This window comes from Colossoma macropomum, unplaced genomic scaffold, assembly GCF_904425465.1.
Source record: "Colossoma macropomum unplaced genomic scaffold, Colossoma_macropomum, whole genome shotgun sequence".
Lineage (NCBI taxonomy): Eukaryota > Metazoa > Chordata > Actinopteri > Characiformes > Serrasalmidae > Colossoma > Colossoma macropomum.
The window spans coordinates 21,721,400-21,739,870 of NW_023494801.1; the positions used below are offsets into that span (position 1 = coordinate 21,721,400).

Here is an 18,471-nt window from a genome sequence, read left to right on the forward strand (position 1 = left end):
GCATGCATAGCATGGTGATTTAGTTATTCTGCCTCGCATTGGGAATCTTTGATGCTGCCTTTTATGTAAACTGGAAAATATTAAACTGGAAATAACTTTAAGCAGTTAAAGGGGAATTCCCACAATTAGAAAAAAAAATTGCATAATTAAATGGTTAAGAAGCGTTGGCCCTATCATCAGGAGATTGCGAGTTTGATCCCTGGTGATACTACAGCCATCCGTGGCTGGGAATCCAAAAGAGCACAATTGGCCTAGCTCTTTTTGGGTGGGTGGGATGGCCCCCCTTCTCCCCCAATCAACCAGTGCGATGCTAGTTAGTGCAGGCGTCTGTTAGCTGATGTGGCAGATCTGGCTGTTGGCCCTTTTCCTCCAAGCGTGTTCGGCTGTCTAAAGACATTGCGTTAGCAGCAGTTTGAAAAGATGCGGTGGCACTTCACAGGACTCGGAGGAAGCCTGTGCTAGCCTTCGCCCTCCTAGTGCTGGTGGTATCGTGTGATTGGGGTAGTCCTGACTAGTGGGTAGAATTGGATATGACTAAATTGGGGAGAAAATTAGAGGAAAACTAAATAAATAAATAAAAATTTTAATGGTTAAGATGTTAACAAAGTCATTCAGAGTGGTTTGAAGTGTGAAATGCTCTGTTCTATAGAAGCTTACAGAGTCAGAATTGGTCACAGCGGTGGAGATAGGAACCAGACGTCTGAAACGCTTAACACACGTGCCAGGATTCAGCCCTCGCAGGCCAAAACACTGCGGATTTCAGCACACTGCCTCACTGAACACACCTAATTTAGCTCATCAACTAATTAGCAAGGCCTTCATCAGCTGAGTTCAGAGCGTTACTTGAGGGTAAGCGCTAATCTCACAGCATGTTCGCTCGAAAAGGCCCCAGTTTGACATGTCTGGTTGCCTGGTTAAGGTGCAAAATAGCCCCATAGCAAGTTTATTTTTTCAGATTTATCACAATTTTACTTTTACCAACATCACATATAAAAGCTAAGAAGGCATGTGTAGATTCGCTCGTCATTTTCAATAATAGTTATGGAGTTCCCCTTTAAGGTGTCTTTTGCGTTGTCTCTGGTGCATCTTTTGTCTATGAAGGCTTTTTAGCCTAATTCTTCATTAACTGCAGTGCCCACATGTATATATGTAGTTTTCATTTCAGAATAGTTTATAGACTTTAACCCACCTTTACTGACTACTCTTTTTTATTATTTATTTACAGACACAAGTGCTCCTAAAAAAAGAGCTAAACTTGTAGCCTCGCTGTGCGTTAGGCGACCACGCTGATAAGCAGTTGGATGCTGCTCCAAGGAAGAGTAGCTAGGGAAAGACCCTGCGTAATTACAGCCTTTTCAGTTACCCTGTGAGCGCCACTCAGGAAAGATGACGCTCTCTGAACTCAGACAAAATCCTATTAAGCCGGCTGTTATGGCTGCTGCTAAGCTGCAACAAACACAGTACATGGATAACTCAGCAAAGCAGGTGAAAGTACTGTCTCGCCTGTGTGGAGTGAGACTATTGAAGTGTTTTCTCTCTCCTGATCTACTTGCCTGAAGCTGTTAGCTGCAGACCACTTCAAACGGATGAGTAATATTCAGTCAAAGCAAGAAGACTTTTTTGACAGAATTCCAACTCTTGCGCACGTCTTACAAAATCGTACAGCTCTCCTTTGTTTTTGCACTTGAAGATCTGGAATCTCCTCTGCCACAGTTCAGTGGTAGGCTGCCTCGAGTTTAATACGTCACTTGCCTGGGATGAAAGCATTCCCCAAAACCACTCCATCTCTAAGCCGAGAGCCAGAAATCACAAAGTGTTGGTCTGGCCACTCCATCTCCTTAGACGGTTCAATAGACTTTGTAGCCAAAGTCATGTATTTATCAGCGAGTGAGAGAACTTGATTGTGAACTGTATGAACCCACTCTCCACGAGGTAACATATAGTTTCAGTAATGTATATTGTTCAGAGTGTTACTTCTCCTTCTTTTTTTTTAGAATGTTCTTTCTGCTATGTACTTTTCATAAACCAAGCCCTCTTTAACTCTTAGAAGTTGCAGCAAAAACAAAAAAAAATGGTGTAAGTAGATTTTTTTCTTGAAATGCAATGCAGACATTCTATTAGAAGTGCAAATTTTAAACTTTAAATTGATGCCACATTTGTATTTATGAATCAGTCCTACCAGGATCTTGTAGGCTTTTTTTGTGGTTAGGGTGGGCTAAAATCTTTAATTTTTTGTGGCAGCTTTTCTCAGTATTTGCAGCAAGATTTACACATTATTTGTTTGGGCGGGAGAGGTGCAATAAAATTGTGAAAATTTGTAGGCCAAGCCCGAATAATTAAAATACTTGAATATTCCTTTGTTATGTTGGGTTTTATTCCCTTATTTAGTATTTAGAAGCTTTGTCTTTTGACCCCACCACTATGCTAGAGCACACAAGAAATATGCTGAGGGCAGCAGTGAGGAGACACTGACTATAAAGCATAAATAACAACAAAATTCCTTTTTCCGTTTCCTCCAAAAGTGGGCAGGTTTTGGTTGGAAAAGTGCTTTGGTGGGTGGACAAAATTTGGGTTGGTTTGTCATTACTTTGGTGGATTCTAAAAAATGTGCGTAAAAATCATAAATTGTATTATTTAATAATGCAACTGAAATTTGAATAGGCCTAACTTCTCCCTACATACAACCAGTTTACCTAACCAGGCACTTCTGTTGAGAGGAGGCTGTTGCCCTGCATATCTTTCACTGTCAACGTGGTAAACATGCACAGTTTGTTACTGATGTAATGTTGTGTATGTTTTTGGCTGATTTTGGCTTGGAACCATAGAAGCAGTCTGGCAACCCTGATTGTCATGCAAATATATAAAAATGGATGGTCTGACCTCCTACCTGCCTCAGTTTTAACCTGTCATCTGTGTTAGCACTAAAAGACGACCATTTTGATCCGTTTCTAAACCTGTTTTCTCCTATAGGTCACGCTTAAGGCCTACTAGCCATTTTCATACACAAGAGAATAACAGTGAACTGAAGTCTTTATGACTTATTGACTTATGACTCATGAGTTATTCGAGTCTGTCACCCACTGAAATGACCAAAATGCACTTCTCTAACATGTAGCCATTTCTACTGACTATATGTCTTCTGACAAAGGTTTAAGCTAGCTTAATGACACATCAGAGCTACGAGTCTGTTCTCCTCATGCATCTTCTTGTTGAAGGATTTCTCAGTACTCACCTGTTAAGTGAATATTAGATGACTCACTACTGTAACTGCATCTGTGCCTTCTTTCGAGCTAAGAGAAAGCAAATTCTGCCGATGCCTCCTTCACTCTTTCTCTTTCCTCTGCCTGACCTGAGCTTCGTTCTTGTGGTAAAAATAAAAGGTGGTTGTTGTTGTTGTTTTAACATATTAATAAAAATACTCGACATGTTAAATGGTCAAAATATACTTTGGAAGGTGTCCATATACCTTGGTGCATAGTCAAAGTATAACCTATGTGTGGTGAACATTCAGTAATTGTGAATTAAGTAAACAGTAATTGTGCATTAAGACGTGCAGAAGTGTGTTCTCTCTTATTTTCCCTTAGAAAATCAACAAAACGTCATTTGAACAGGGGCGCCCAAGCTTTTGTGCATGACTGTATATTTCAGTATGTTACTATTTAATGACATAATCACAATCAAGTAATAACAGTAATAACTCTAAACTTCTAAGGGTTAAGGGCAAACATGAGTGTGTAATGCTAACTGTGGTGAACATTGTACAGACCGTATAGAACCTCTGCGCTTTGCCAATGTACAGTCTCACTTCAGCCAAGCTTTAACCATAGGAGACAGAACTCTAGCAAAGGCCATGTGTTTGTGTTTAGCCATGTGGGCAAACGCTCAGTGATTCAGAGATTCCATCCTTTTGGAGCAGGAAGCGTTGTATGGGCAGAAGCTTGTTCTCAGTGCTGGAAGTCTGGTCTTCTTCGACAACATTTTAGGCTTGTCCTTTTGAGATGAGGTCTCAGTCAGAGCAGACGGCATCAAAGATTGTGCACAAGTTTTGTGTTTGTGAGTCTAACTTCACTTGAAAAGTTTGGACTGGAACTGAAGTCTGGGACCTGATTTGGATATGATCATTAAAGGCGTTCAGATCAGAGGCCCTGGTCCTGCTGGAGAAGATTGCAGCCAGCCCTTTCATGTCTTGCTCTCGTTTAGATTAGATGAAAAGAGCCGAGCTTTCTTGTGATGTGGCCGCGTTTGATCCCTGTCACTTACTATCGGTCAGGTGTTGATGACGAAGCACTTTTTGTCCCTTTTTTCCTCCTGTTTATATGTGGATTTTGTGATAGAGAGAATTAGTGAAAGGATGTAACAGTCATTGATCCATAGTTCAGCTAGATGCTGAACTCAGTGTTAAAAGGATTCGATAATAAGGCAGTTTGTACTCCCAGTTCATTTGCTGAAGTTTGAACCAGATTTGTTTTTTTATGTACCTTTTTCACTTGGTTCAGTTGGTTTCTCACTGCAACAGCTAAAGTGCACCAAATTATACATGTCAGTGTATATTTATTGGTCAGAAACCTTACAGGGATACATCTGCTCTGTTACTTTCACATTTGCCTGCATGTTTAAAAAAAAATGTTTCTTCAAGGGTCCTTTAGTAAAGGAAATGGTTCTGAACAGAACTATGAACTCTCAAAGAACCCTTTGCATGATTAAAGGATTCTTTGCATTGTAAAAGTGTTATTTCAGATTGATGGAGAATGTAGAACGAATGTAGTTTTTCTATTGTTACAGGCTTGACGTCATAACAATAGATAAACCCTATTTGGTACTATACAGATCTCTTTTCAAAAAGTTTCTGTATACAACCATCTACAGCACATTCTCCATCAATCGGAAGAACCATTTAGCGATGCAAAAAATCCTTTAATCATGCAAAGGGTTCCTTGAGTGTTCATGGTTCTGTATAGAATCGTTTTCTTTACTAAAGAACCCTTGAAGAGCCATCCTTTTTAAGGGTGTGCATACGTGCCAAAAAACTCCAACTTTGCATGAAAATTGACAGCCTGTTTGGTTAAATTTTAGATTTCAACTGATGCGTAATTAAACTAATCGAGCATAGAGAAGTAGCGATAGAGTGAGGTTTATTTTATGAATCCGTTTGTGGCACATGCAGACCTTAAATGTCTTTATTTTCATGTAACACAAGGAGTTTGATGCATTTTATCAAGAATATAAGTGAGCAATAGATAGATCTGGTTTTATACCATATACTAGTTGGGCTAGTGAAAGTCAAAACCGACAAAGGCTGTTTAATAGAGGCAAATGGGACACTTTTAAGTGGGTGCTAATGGGGGTGCTGAACGATTTTCAGGTGATGATTGAGCACCCCCTAGCACCCCCTAGCTCCACCCTAGCACCGCGCTTGAAAAAGGAATTCCTCCTTTCAAAAAAAAAAAAACTGTGCGTAATTAAGCCATTATAACAAAAATGAAGTCATTGAGTTTTTTTGATGTGAAATGCTCCGTTCTAGTGTCAGAGTTGTTCACAGCGGTAATAGGAACCAGTTTAATGCATCTAAGAGCTACCTCAGAAACCTTGAAATGGTGCTACCTACTGCCTGAGGCATTGTTTCATGATAGTTCTTAAATGTAGTCTTGGCCTAAAAATGATCCTTTACATATGTTACATATCTTGCATGAGTTGGTAATGTGCAAAACCTCTTACATCAGCTGCCCTGTGAGCACCTGGGACTAGTGTTTTAAGTGTGCAACATGCTCAAGAAAGCACATTGTTACATAATTCATCACGATCACAATAAAATATCATATTGCCCACCCCTAATTATAAGTGGCATGTTTCATATTACACTAAGCAGGCAGTACGTTGCTATAATAGACTCTGCAGATTTGTTCAAATACATGCAATAGCAAAGTGGAAAGGTTCTGTTTTCCTCAAGAGCCACTTTAACGAGAGCCCTCAGGCTGTATAAATGAGAATGAGGGGCTACCATCATGGGGGAGCTGGAAAATGCTACCAAAGATACCAAAGACTGTATCAAATAATGCAGTTCATAGTGATAAATTTGAATTGGCAAAACTTGAAAGAGTGAATAAAAAACAAGCGTAATTAACAGAAATCAAAACTGCTAAGAATGCTGGCAAAGCTCCCACCTCAACACTACAGTATTCATATTACCAATATACGGCCATTTTTTTGTGTTTAAGAAGTTTGACATGGACTGACGATCATTTTGTTACTATCTAAAAAAAAAAGCCAAAATGGCAAGTTTACAGGAGAAGAGCTTTCAATGTAAGTTATTTTAAAGAGATTTTATTCCAAGCAGATTTGAAGCCTTTCCATTGGTCCATTCTGTATGAAATGCTCAAATGACAGCAACAATATTAAACTGATTGCCAATACTAAAATGGTTCCCAGCTATAATCTTAGTCTCTTCAACTGTACGTTTTGGATTCTGTTTAAATTTTGACCATATTAAAACTGTTCTACTGGCTAATATTACTGATTATTTGGGAATTGCTATTGGTACAGAAATATTCATGTTAATTGCATTCTAGTTTCAATACACTAACAAATATATGGTCGCTGTTTACTGATCCAGGCTCAACTGAGAAATACTTTAGTCCCACAGAAATTCCAAGTTTCCAGCAACTAACCTCAGTTTCTTTGCCGACACCACTCTCTCTGACCACCAGGTGGTGCTCTCTGCTTAGCTACAGCTCTCCGACTGTTGGGTTTTCCATGGGAAATGATCTGACCGCAGTTAGGTGTAGGAGTAGGTCAGCCAGCGCTGCCTTGGCAAACCCTACGTGCTCATTTCAGGCTCTCACATGTCATGTTACTTATAGACCAGGCTGAAACACGCATGGCTGTTCTGACACACTGTTTGTTGTGTTTGGCATGCCTTCGGGAGCCCTGAGAACAGAGCGAGCGAGCGAGCGAGTGAACGAGAGCAAGCGAGCAGCTGAAGCCCAAAGCTGTCTGCCCTGTTGACTCAGCATGGTTATACTTGCACTCATTTCTTAACTCTGAGGGGATTTTCTCCCACTCTCTCCCCAAGAGGAGGTGGGCTGCTAAACACGCGGTTTGGGTAATTGTCATTATTCCACTGTTTCTCGTGTGAACCTCCCCTCCACTGGCTTTCATCCCCCGCTTGCTCTTGCTCTTTTTTCCTCCCTCGCACTCTCTCTTTTAACCCCCACTTACGTTGGACATCTGGGTCCAGAGTGAGCGCATGAGAACGTTTTAAGCAGACACTAACCATTGCCAAGTGTGACAGCAGCAATGCTGCTGACAACAGCGTTGTAGCAAGCCGTAAGAGACTTCTTATGTGTTGCTGCACGATACATTGTGTTTTTGAGTTGTTATGCCAGTATTCTTAATTTTCAAGACACATAGCATTCACAACATGTTATCACAATACTGCTATTTTATCTACATCATGCAGCCCTCTTCTGTGCCCTTTTCAAGGTCTAAATTAAACAGGGGGTGTCCACTCTGGCCTTGCCTCCAGGTGCTAGGCTTCTGAAGTGAAGGGGGGGGCTGTAATGCCCTGGGGAGCGGGGGAGCGCGTATGTTTCCTCTCAGAGGAGTCAAAGACGCAGTCTGGGCCCAATATCAGCACCTGGAGGTCAGGACACTTCAATCAAGCCGCCCGGCCCGCACCTTGCCACTCCTGCGCAGACCTGGCCCCTCGGAACTCTTTGATCTGCCCGGCCCCGGCCCCCTCTTGCATCTGATTCAATTATCCCCGTCCACCTGTTAACGGCCAGCCGCCAATCACAATGACTGGCCCTCATTTGCTGCCTCAAAGGAGAGAGTGAGTGTGTGTGTGTTTTTGTGTACTTTCAGGACAACAGTGTCCCTACTTTATAGGAAAAGCAGAGAAGAGCTGGGCTGGCCTACAACGTCAGGACTAACATACAAAAACAACACATCATTTTTGTTTAAACTGAAAGGGCGAGAACATTTGCTTTTGGTTACTGAGGTTACGGTTAGAATTAGGTTTAGTTCTGGGCTGAGAAGATTCTTATTACATATCAATAGCTACAACTACAGTTGAGTCCAGAAGTCTGAGACCCCTGGTGAAAATGCTGCTATTTTCAAACAGTTTTTCATTAAAAAAGATATTATCAGCCTAGCATTTTAAGGAAAAAATAGAAGCTTTGAAGATTTCAGATTTTCTTCATATTTGACATGTCTTCCTTTTGCTTTAATGACTGTGTGCATATTCTTTGGAGCAAAATAAGCAGTTTGCATTCAGTGAAATGCAACAATAATTTTTGTCACTTTTATGTTGATCAGTTTATTAAAAGCAACACAATTTATTTGATATTGACACACTTTTAGTTTGTAAGTCTAATGACCCGGTCTTCATATTTTTTGAGTGTAAAAACTAGGATGTCAGTTGGCTAATATAATTAGTTGTAAGTAATCTCATTAGTTTGTGTGATTAATAATTAATTGCATTAGCTCTTATTGGACTCTAAAGAAAGATTTCTACCTTTAAAAAAGAGGGCAACTTGTTATAGATTTATGAGCAGACCAGATAAGCTTCATCAGAATATATTATTACTTTCAGTAATTCAACTTGAAGCTGAACATAAAATCCACTTGAAAATAAGGGGAACATAGTTTCCAATTTTCATCACTGACTTCCTGTGAGAGCAGCACTGGCTGCATGTTCCAGCTCCTCTATGACTGTAGCCTGACTATTGCGTTTGCTGGTTTGCTGCTTTTTGATTTTACATAGTTATCCCGCGAGCACTGTCCAGTGCAGTCAGGCGACTGTGTCCTCTAGTTCTAATGTTCTCATTATAACTGATATTGCCAGCGTCAGGTGTTTTTTGCATGTAAATGACTGATCAGACTTGTTATACTTCTGTGAACAAATTCACAGCTCAAAGTAACTTTTATCAAGAGAGCTAACTGTGGACCTGCCACTAAAAAGCTGTATTTTAACAAGAGGACTACAGTCATGGAATCATAGAAACAGCACATGAGCAGCTAGGTATCAGGCTGGCACTGTGTAAGGTTTGAAAGGTCAAATTAGGTGAATGCGTTAATGATGTGTTAAAAATGTTAGCATGTTGTTAACAGTCTTAACTTTGAACTACTATTAAAAATAAACCAGTGTATGTGCTTGTTCATGCCTGGATATGGACAGTTTTCTAAAGATTAAGCAGGATTCTTTGTCACGGTCAGCCAGTTTCCCCATACATGGATTAAGTATAATCTTCAGCTAAATTGCAGGGCCAACAGTGATTCACCATAGAAATGGTGAATCCTTTTTAGGCCCAGTTTAGGTCTGATTTTTTTCTGGGAAACTGATCATGTTTCTTTTTTGTAGATTTTATGTATGACATTTTCTACACTTTTTTTGTTTGTATCTAAAGTTGTTGGTTCTTACTGCCTGCATATTATTACCATATGTACAATACCATATTATTACCATACGTACAATAATTATAAACAAAACTCCTAAACAACTGAAGTGTTGTGAATGAAGGAGCATGGTGTAACACAGCTCATGTAGACTGTACAGAACTTTAAGTGTAATCTGAATGATGTAGATAAAAAGCAAGATGGAAAAGATGCTCATGACCTACATATCCTTGTTAAAAGACTGTGCTTTAAAGAAAACATCTGTACAGCCTGCAGTTCCACTGATTTTTCACTAAAGTTTTCTGCATAATTTAATTGATGAGATTAAACAAAGTCATTCAGACCGGTTCATTGTGAAATAGTTCATTACAGAGAAACTTGCCGACTCTGATTTCTTTACAGTGGTGGTGATGGGAACCAGGAATCGCAATGTCTACAGTTCAAACATAGCTATTTCATTTCCTGTACAAAACAACCAGTGAACCTACATGTGTCTGAAATTTTTATACATAATGTTGATAATAGTAAAATAGAGATAAATCTTTGTAAAAATTTGTTTGGGTACTATTTTGCCCCATAATGCCCTGCAAGTACCTTTCTACTATGAGTGTGTTTTTAAAAACAAAGTTTTAGCTTAAATTCTATCTCAGAACCATCAGAAAACAATGTCTCAGGCATCAGACAGCATACTCATGAACATTTCATGCAGTAACTTTTTTTTTTTTATGTTTAAAGGTATTAAATGCTTTGGACGTCTGGTTCCAGTCACCACCAGTGTGAACAATTCTGACTCAGAAATTTTCTCTAGAACTGAGCATTTTACATCAAACCACTCTGAATGACTTTGTCATAGTGATTTAATTAATCAGAAATTTTGAAAAATCAGTGGAATTTCCCTTTAAGGAAGTGCCTGTTTTGTATGGTCATGAAGCTCTCTCTCTCTCTTGTTGATTTGCCTAACCAGGGATTACTTTAATTAGTTGCCATTAGCGTTAAGCATTTGTAATTAGCTCATGAACACTTAATTAGCCTCTGAAGCGAATTTGCCATGCCTGTCAAAATCAGCGCCATCGCCTCAAACACAGGTTCATGTGTGACGTTCTTTGACGATCGGTTTGACTGAAAACACTGGAGTGAACTTATTACTGCTAAGCTAATCAGAAGAACCCAGTCGACCAGATGAGTGAAATGTGCTTCACATGTTAATCTGTGCAAATGAATACCAACACCAAACATTAAAGGGACATCTGAGCAGGGCCAGAACATGACCCAGCACATTATCATTTTCTTAGCACTGCAGAAAGGCTTTGACTGGAAGCCCCACTTGATTTTATGTGGGCACGTAAACTGTGAGGCTGTCTGACATGAGATGCATTGAAGTGAATTAGACGTAGGCGTGTGGAGTCTGTATGTGAAAAGTGCAGATGGCTTTTTGGATTTTTATCCATGATCGTGTTGTTTTGAGCAGTGGTGATGATGATGATGATGAGGAAGCTGGGATCTTCTGGCTGATGTTTGTCTCTTTGGCTAGTCGGCCTGTTTCTTTTTTGTGAGCCGTGCAGATGTTTGGAAGGCATGATTTCCATAGAGAACTATTATTTCCATTATTTGAAGATCTGCTGAAAAAGCCAAAACAAAAATCTGATATTTTTGTCTTTCTTTCAGGAGGAGGAATCTTTTCAGCGACAAGTCTCCATCCAGACCCTTATCCTCTAGTCCACTCAAACACTCTACCAAGGAGGACAAGATGGTGAGCAGTCTTTAAAAAAAACAAAAAACAAAAAAAAACTGATGTCATCAACTTCTATGCCAAAAAAAAAACAATTAATGTGAATTTGCATAAATGACACATTGTTTAGTTAAGGAAGCCATAATTTACTTGTCAGCCTTTTCTAAGAGATCAATCAGCATGGTCTAAAAATTAAATTGGTGTTTGCTAATTAGTTTTGCCACATGGCAACACTTAATTATTTTTAACATATTTTTGCCTGACTACTAGGGTTATTATAGTTCTGAAATTTTCATTAATTTTCATTTTTATTTAGTTTTTGGTTTTGGTTTTTGATTTCAGTTTAGGCTAGTTTGTTTTAAGGGTGCATTAATAGTGACGGGTTTGATTCTTCAGTAGTTTTATTTTTACTTTCTGCAAAGTAAAAGGTTTAGTTCAGTTTTTATTTAATGTCAGTTTTACTTTCGAGTATCATTATGAATGCTGTGATATTTGATGTTGTAGATATTTGGTAATGCTAGAGTCAAATTAACATAAGTCAGCTGAACTCAGCTTGGCTTTCCTTAAAGACAACCAAACATAAAAGGGATCTACCTCTAAACTTTCATTCATGCACTGAAAAAATTAAGTTATTCCATGAAGTTTAGTTAGTTTTATATTAATTTTTCATTTTATTACAGTTAACACGCATTTCTTTTTTACCTGCTAGTTCTCATTTTACTAGTTTTATTTAACTATAGTAACCCTGCTGCTACTCCTTTTTTAGCGAAACAAGGCTTAGTCTTATGCTGTACTTTTATGTAATCATATGTCCCATTCTTGTAGTCTGGACTTTTTTTGTTCTTGGGGTCTCCCTACAGTTGAGTAGTGTATTTCGCTTTTACACCACTGTTGTAAATACAAATCATGCTTTGAGCCCCCCTCATGGACAGTTGTACATGTGCATTTGTTGACAGGCTGAAGGATACAGAATCCCTTTCGTGTACATGCGCATCACACAGGCATATGGACGCTACAGATTACACTCAGGATTTTGGTTGTTTCTATGTGTAAACAACCAAAGTCGCAAGTGTAATCTGTAGTGTCTACATGGTTGCATGACGCACGTGCACACAAAGGGGAGCTGTGCTGGGAAGTCAGAATTCAGCACAACACATGAGAAGAGAAAGAACCATGTCGACTTACAAGGTTAAGATAAGGACATCGATAAGTTTACAGCCTACATCGCAGTCTTTCATAAAGAACATTGCTGGGGATATGAACTCTGTCGCATTTTTGTTGGTTTCAAATTGTTCATGAGACTGTCTTACATCCTTTTATCTCTTTTAGCTCTCGCCAACAAGTAAAAGCCAGTCCAAGATGTACTCTCGTCCGGTCTCTTGCTCAGTCACTCTCTCTCTTTCTCTTTCTCGCTTCTACCGCCAACATCTCCTTCAGTCTTTTCGCAGCCTCTTTCATGATGTCAATGCTAAGAATACCGAGCTACTTCTTATGCTAGCTAAAGACCCTTAGTTGTTGGTGTGTGATGTGGTGCTGTAAAACGCTACGCAGTTCTCACGAGAGGTCTTGTGCCCGCTCCTCCAAAGTTACATAGGGCTATAGCAGGTGTTCCTGGTAGGGCTGGGCGATATGGCCAAAATGTTATCATGCTAAAAAAAAAATGTATCAGTCGATATCGATACATATCGTGATAAATGTCATCGTTATTTCTTTTGATAGTTTAAAGGCTGATGTTTGCCCCTGAGTGGTTAATTGCTGTTTTAAACTATCACTTAAGGTCAGAACATGACAAACACTTGCCGAACAGTGGAACATGTCATAAATCTGTCATGGGATAGCGGGAGAAAGTTTCTAGTGAGCAGTTTTTTTACCAGCTGGAAAAGCACAGCCGCAATTTTTGTAATATTAATAATTTAAGAAAGAAAACTTATTTTTAAAATTATTTTAAGCTGCCTGGTGACAAGTGCTCGGCTGTCTGGTTGCAAGTGCTAAACTGTTTAGTTTCTCAACAACGTCAGCTTAGTACGGACAGCAAACATTAGCTGGCTCAGTACGTCAATGATGGATCACACCACCTTACTGCCATCACTCCTACCACATCCATTTCAGAGCATATCACAGTATTCAAACACAAGCTGTGCCCTTTCTTTCACTTTCGTTGCTTAGGGATGCACTAATACTAAAATATGACTGTCTGAGCGCTGTAACGCACAGCACTGTAGTTGTGAGGAGCAGACGTGATTTAACACTGCTAAAGCTTGTTAGGATGTTAGGAAAGAGGTGAGTTCGCTCTGGGCCAGTACGGTTATGTCACTTATCTCATCACTCGCACTTGGTCACAGAATAGATCACCGATCGCTCTACTCAAACGGGGAATATATAACTCCATGTTTCAGATGTTGCTAAAGTACATTTTGCGACTCATTTCGCTCCTTGAACCCCCCCAGTCGTGTTTAAAACTCGGAAGGGCGCCCTCTCCTGGCGACAGCAGAGTAGTGTTGCTTTCCTTGCAGTAGAAAACGAAATTTTGCTGATACCGATAGGAATGTGAGTTGTCAATTTCATGCAAATATTATTATAATTCATTAGGGCTGTAGTAAAAACATCTTTACATGCCGATTACATGCTGATTATTCATGAAGTGCTAATCATGAGTATGTCAGGCCTACGACTGTTGGTTTGACATTAACTTTTTGTAGTCACCGTGTTGATTAGCCTACATTCTAAACAGTGAATACTTTGCAATATTGCGCAAGGTTTTGTGAACTTCACAGTTTTGACATAGATATGTTAAAAATCACAGTTCTGAGATGAATTTGTTATCCAACTGACTATACTGAGGTTTAATTCACTGGTCCTCAAAAGTAGGACATGATCACAGCGCAGGACGTGACTTCCATTGCATCTTATACTATGTTGCCAGATAAGCAAATGTGCCGAGCACAGTGTTGTTTTTTTTTTCCATAGAAATATTACAAGCTAATAATTACTGTTTAATCAAATGCAATCAAGGGCAAGTAAGCTAAAACACAAATTACAGAAAACACAAAAATCTTGATAGTTTCAGTTATTAACATGACAGGCTTTTATCTGATGAATAAAAAATTAGAAGACAGATTAGCAGTTTCAGTAATTGACAGATTAATCAATTCCTTAAATGACAGTCCCTAGTTAATATCACTGGATTGATAATGACCCTATAAAAGGTTGGGGTTACTTGTAACAATCAGGCCTTTGAGCTCTCTCTCAGGACTGGACTGCACATGAACTCTGAACACATTCTTCCAATTCCTTTGGGCTACTGATAGGGATTTTAACACATGGCACTGTTTGATTGCGGACTTTTAATCAAGCTGGGATTTCTGTTCATGGTTCTTTCTGTAATGTGAGGCTCTATCCCATGTTGGCTTTAGCCTAGTGAGGACCTTCCACTTCTCTTACTCCTATTGAATTCAAACAGTGTTTGTGTGCTTTAGCAGCAGAGAGCTTTATTAGAAATTTCCTAATTTCTCTTCCATGGTGTGAAGAGACCAACCTGAAGCCTGCAAAGTGATCTTGGATGAGCATTTCCTCAGGAAATGGTAATTTAAGTATGAGTCTGGGGTAGCAAAAGTAGAGCCCCTGGAATTGGAGGGGAGTCACCCAGTGATGGAGTTAGCTACGTGGAAAGGAGCAAAGCGGAAATAGTGTGGAACAGCCAAACATCTGGAGCACGAAGGTCTCCATCTCTCTCTCTCTCTCTCTCTTTCTCTCTCTTTCTCTCTCTCTCTCTCTCTTTCTGTCTTCATCTCATACACTGTATGGTCATAAGTAAGTGGTCAAGTGGATCATTACACCTGTATGAGCTTGTTGGTCTTCCCATTCTGAAACCATGCTGTAATAGCCTCTGATCTTCTGGTAAGATTGCTTTGTGCACATGGGCATAGTCGTGTTGAAACAGGAAAGGGCCTTTCCCAAATTGTTGCCACAAAGTTGAAAGCATATAATTGTCTAAAACATGTTGTCTTTGTATGCTGCAGCATTAACATTACCCTTCACTGAAAAAACAGCCCGAGACCATTATTCCTCCTCCACCAAACTTTACTGTTGGCATTATACATTCTGGTAGGTAGTGTTCTCCTGGCATCTTCCAAACCCAGGTTTGCCAGATATTGAAACGTGATGCGTCACTCCAGAGAACACACTTACACTGCTCCAGAGTCCAGTAGCCGTGCTCTTTACACCACTTCAACAGATGTTTAACGATGTGCATAGTGATCTTAGGTATGTGGGCACCTGCCCAGCCATGGCAGCTCATTTTAGGAAGTTCCCGATGCACATTTCTGTCCACATACTATTGGCCATATAGTGCATCTTTTGCATCAAATGTTCAGCAGCATATGTGAACATTCTAAAGTTTGCAGTTGTTTTTAGAATGTCCAGAAAAAGAACAGAAAAGCAAATAAACCAGTTAAAGGAGAGAGAACGTTCTACATGAAGTTTGTTTTTGTTTGTGTTTTCCTTTAAAGGTTAAAGTAATGGTTCAATGAAAAATCAAATTTACAAATGATTGCACTTGCCTCAGATGTAGTCAGTCAGTTGATACATATTTGCTGTCCAAATTTTCTTTAGGTTAATGCTGGAGCTATAAAGCTAGCATTTCTAGCAAGTACTAAAAGTGAAATCTGTTCCAGGTGGACAGAATTTTTTTTTGCATGTATTTATGGAAAAGATTTGGGTGACTGCTGTAGTGTTACTAGTGTTGGTTAGCAATGTTAGCCTTGTAGCTCCTGTGCTAAGCTAAAGAAGCAAAATTTGGACACCAAACATGTCTCAGCAGATCGACATCTGGGGTGAATGGAAAATTGAATTATAAATCTGAATAAATTCTTAAACTATTAAATATCTCATAATTAGAATTTTTGAGCTGCATGAATGTTTAGTTCATCTGAGTGCATCATGGAAAGAGTTCTGGGACTGTGTAGCTTAGCATAATGAACAAAATTCTTTGTTTAGGTATATATGCTCTTTAAGAACAGTGAATCCTTTAAAAGCTTGTTGCTTCTCTCTTTAGCCATTTATTGTTTTTAAAAAAAAGAAAAAAAAATGGTCTTTGCAAGAGCTGGACGTTTTAAAGAGCAGCTGACCAGCTGTATATGTTGATTAATTCTGACTCTGGCTCAGTTGAAAGGGCCAGCAATTACCATAATTTTGAAATGCCCCCTTTTAAAGAGCATAATTCAATATGGGATCTTTTACTTTGAAGTCAGTTTGGAGAAACCTGGCCAGTATTCCCCAGGCGTTCTGCAGCTGGCCGAAATGAAGAAGTGAAAAGTGAATTAGTGATCATGCAGCAAGGTGCCTTCAGAGTATGGCTTTTTAATGACAGTGTAAAATCTCATTCTCTCTCTTCCCCCCCCTCTCTTTCCCCCTTTCTGTTTCCCTCACTGTACTTTTCTAGGATGACCGGCACAGAAAACAGCCCATCTCCTCTGACGATAGTGACTTTGAAGTCCGCCTCAACAGCTGGAACCTTGGGGTAACGAGCCATTTTGAGAGTCTGTGCAAAGCCCACTAGTAGTTCACTTTGACCTCTTTATAGTTATACAGTACAAGTCAAAGTGGTCATTAATCACAAGCTTATTTTTCAGGAGATATTTGGAGATAGATATAAAATAATCTGCCTGCATAAGGAAGGAAAAGGTCAAATAAAAATAATAGTAGCTAAATAATACATAATAAATGAAAAAACAGGGCTTTCTGAAACTGGAGTTCAAAAAGTTATTAATACATATGGAACACCTAACAACCGTGTAACTACTAGGTAGGTGCCTGGTGGACCACCAAACTGTCACAAAATGCTTTCTCTAAGTGAACACCATTTGTGACTGCCTCGTGTCTAGAAACCTCTCTCTCTCCCTCTGTCTCTCTCTCTCTCTCTCTCTCTCTCTCTCTCTCTCTCTCTCTGTCTCTGTCTCTGTCTCTGTCTATCTCTGTCTCTGTCCATCTGAGGTTTGCACAGTACTGTTCCAGTTGTTTGGTGTTCAGTATTCATAGCCTGTGTTCTTGCTGTAGTGAAATGGTTTCTTGGTTTTGAAAGATTGATTGCATTATATTCACAATTGATGACCGAATGTTGGAGGAAACCAGACTGCAGTGGATATTTTTTTGGGGCCTAATTGCTTAAGACGTCGGCTTTCGGAGTTCAGCGGATCAAAGTGTTTGAAGCTTTGCAGGCCTCTGTTGAGCTCAGGCTTCTCTTAGTAGCCTTTGCTCTTTCTCTCTCACTCACTCTCTCTCAGTCTTTGAAAGCGTCTGACGCAATTCCATCGCCAGGCCAAACTCGGAGCGAAATGCTGGGCTTTTTTCGGTGCAAGTGCGGCCGGCAGCGACCCAGAAGGCCACACTTGTTCTACCTTATCAGAGCGGCAGGCAGGCAGGCGATAAGCAGCCGGCCCCCATGCTGCTGGCGGGGGTGTTTACACGTGCAGCCCGGGCCCATGCTGGAGTAATCTGTTGCAGCATCAGGCTCGAACGTGAAGCTCTGCACCTCGTCCCTCTGGCCTGGAGACGACGTGATAACAACCGACCGTCTGCTACGGTCAGGTCACACAGGGGCCTCTTTGGCCCTCCACTTAAAGTTTAGAGAGGGATCAGGCCGTGTGTTTTGGAGGACAGAGTAGCAAATCTGATTTGGGATCAGACTCGCCATGTCTTTATCGGGCTGGTTTACTAGACATTTAAAAAAGCTTAAAGAGATCTATAGATAGTGCTGATAAGATGACGCTGAGGCAAAGCATTTCAATTCTTTTAGCTCATTCAGTTTTTATTAGAATTTTAAAGCAGAAATCAAAATGGACCTTTTTACCTTGCTACTTCCTGTCCCTGGTCGATTCATCATACCGTACCAGAAGTGGTCATTGATTAGACTGTAGTGACATAGTGGACAGGGAAAAATTTCACCTCCCCCGCATCAGCATCCAATGTGACAGGTTAACTCTGTTAGCTCATTAGCTTATTTGAAGAGGGAGCTTGTTACTCATCCAACACAAAACCTACCAATGTCCCTCTGCTTTTTTTGAATAATAAAATATGTTCCTCTGTGTTGCTATATTTTTGTGCAACACCAGCGCTGTCATCTAAAAAGCTAAACCTACACTAAGCCTACAGTCCTGCTTTTTTGTCACGTTCTTTCTTTCTTTATTTATTTATGTAATATATTTTTTTGTTTGTCCTTCCATATGATTAACCAAACCTCTTTTGGATGCTCGAATGTCAAAATTAATCAGAATGCATACTATAAACCATTAACTATTTGTACAATTTGGTCTTTCTTCTTCTAAGAACATTCACATTTTCAGATTTGCCTA

The 18,471-nt window shown here is 39.8% G+C and overlaps 1 protein-coding gene across 3 annotated transcripts in view; it reads left to right on the forward strand.

The window, feature by feature from the left end:
* Nucleotides 1–18,471, forward strand: part of cep112 (centrosomal protein 112) — a 196,246-nt gene that overhangs the window by 7,355 nt on the left and 170,420 nt on the right. For all 3 annotated transcript variants that reach the window (XM_036589491.1, XM_036589492.1, XM_036589493.1), the window contains exons 5-6: nucleotides 11,059–11,143; nucleotides 16,563–16,640. In XM_036589491.1, coding sequence (XP_036445384.1) covers nucleotides 11,059–11,143; nucleotides 16,563–16,640 — 163 coding nt within the window. The remainder of the gene's footprint in view (nucleotides 1–11,058; nucleotides 11,144–16,562; nucleotides 16,641–18,471) is intronic.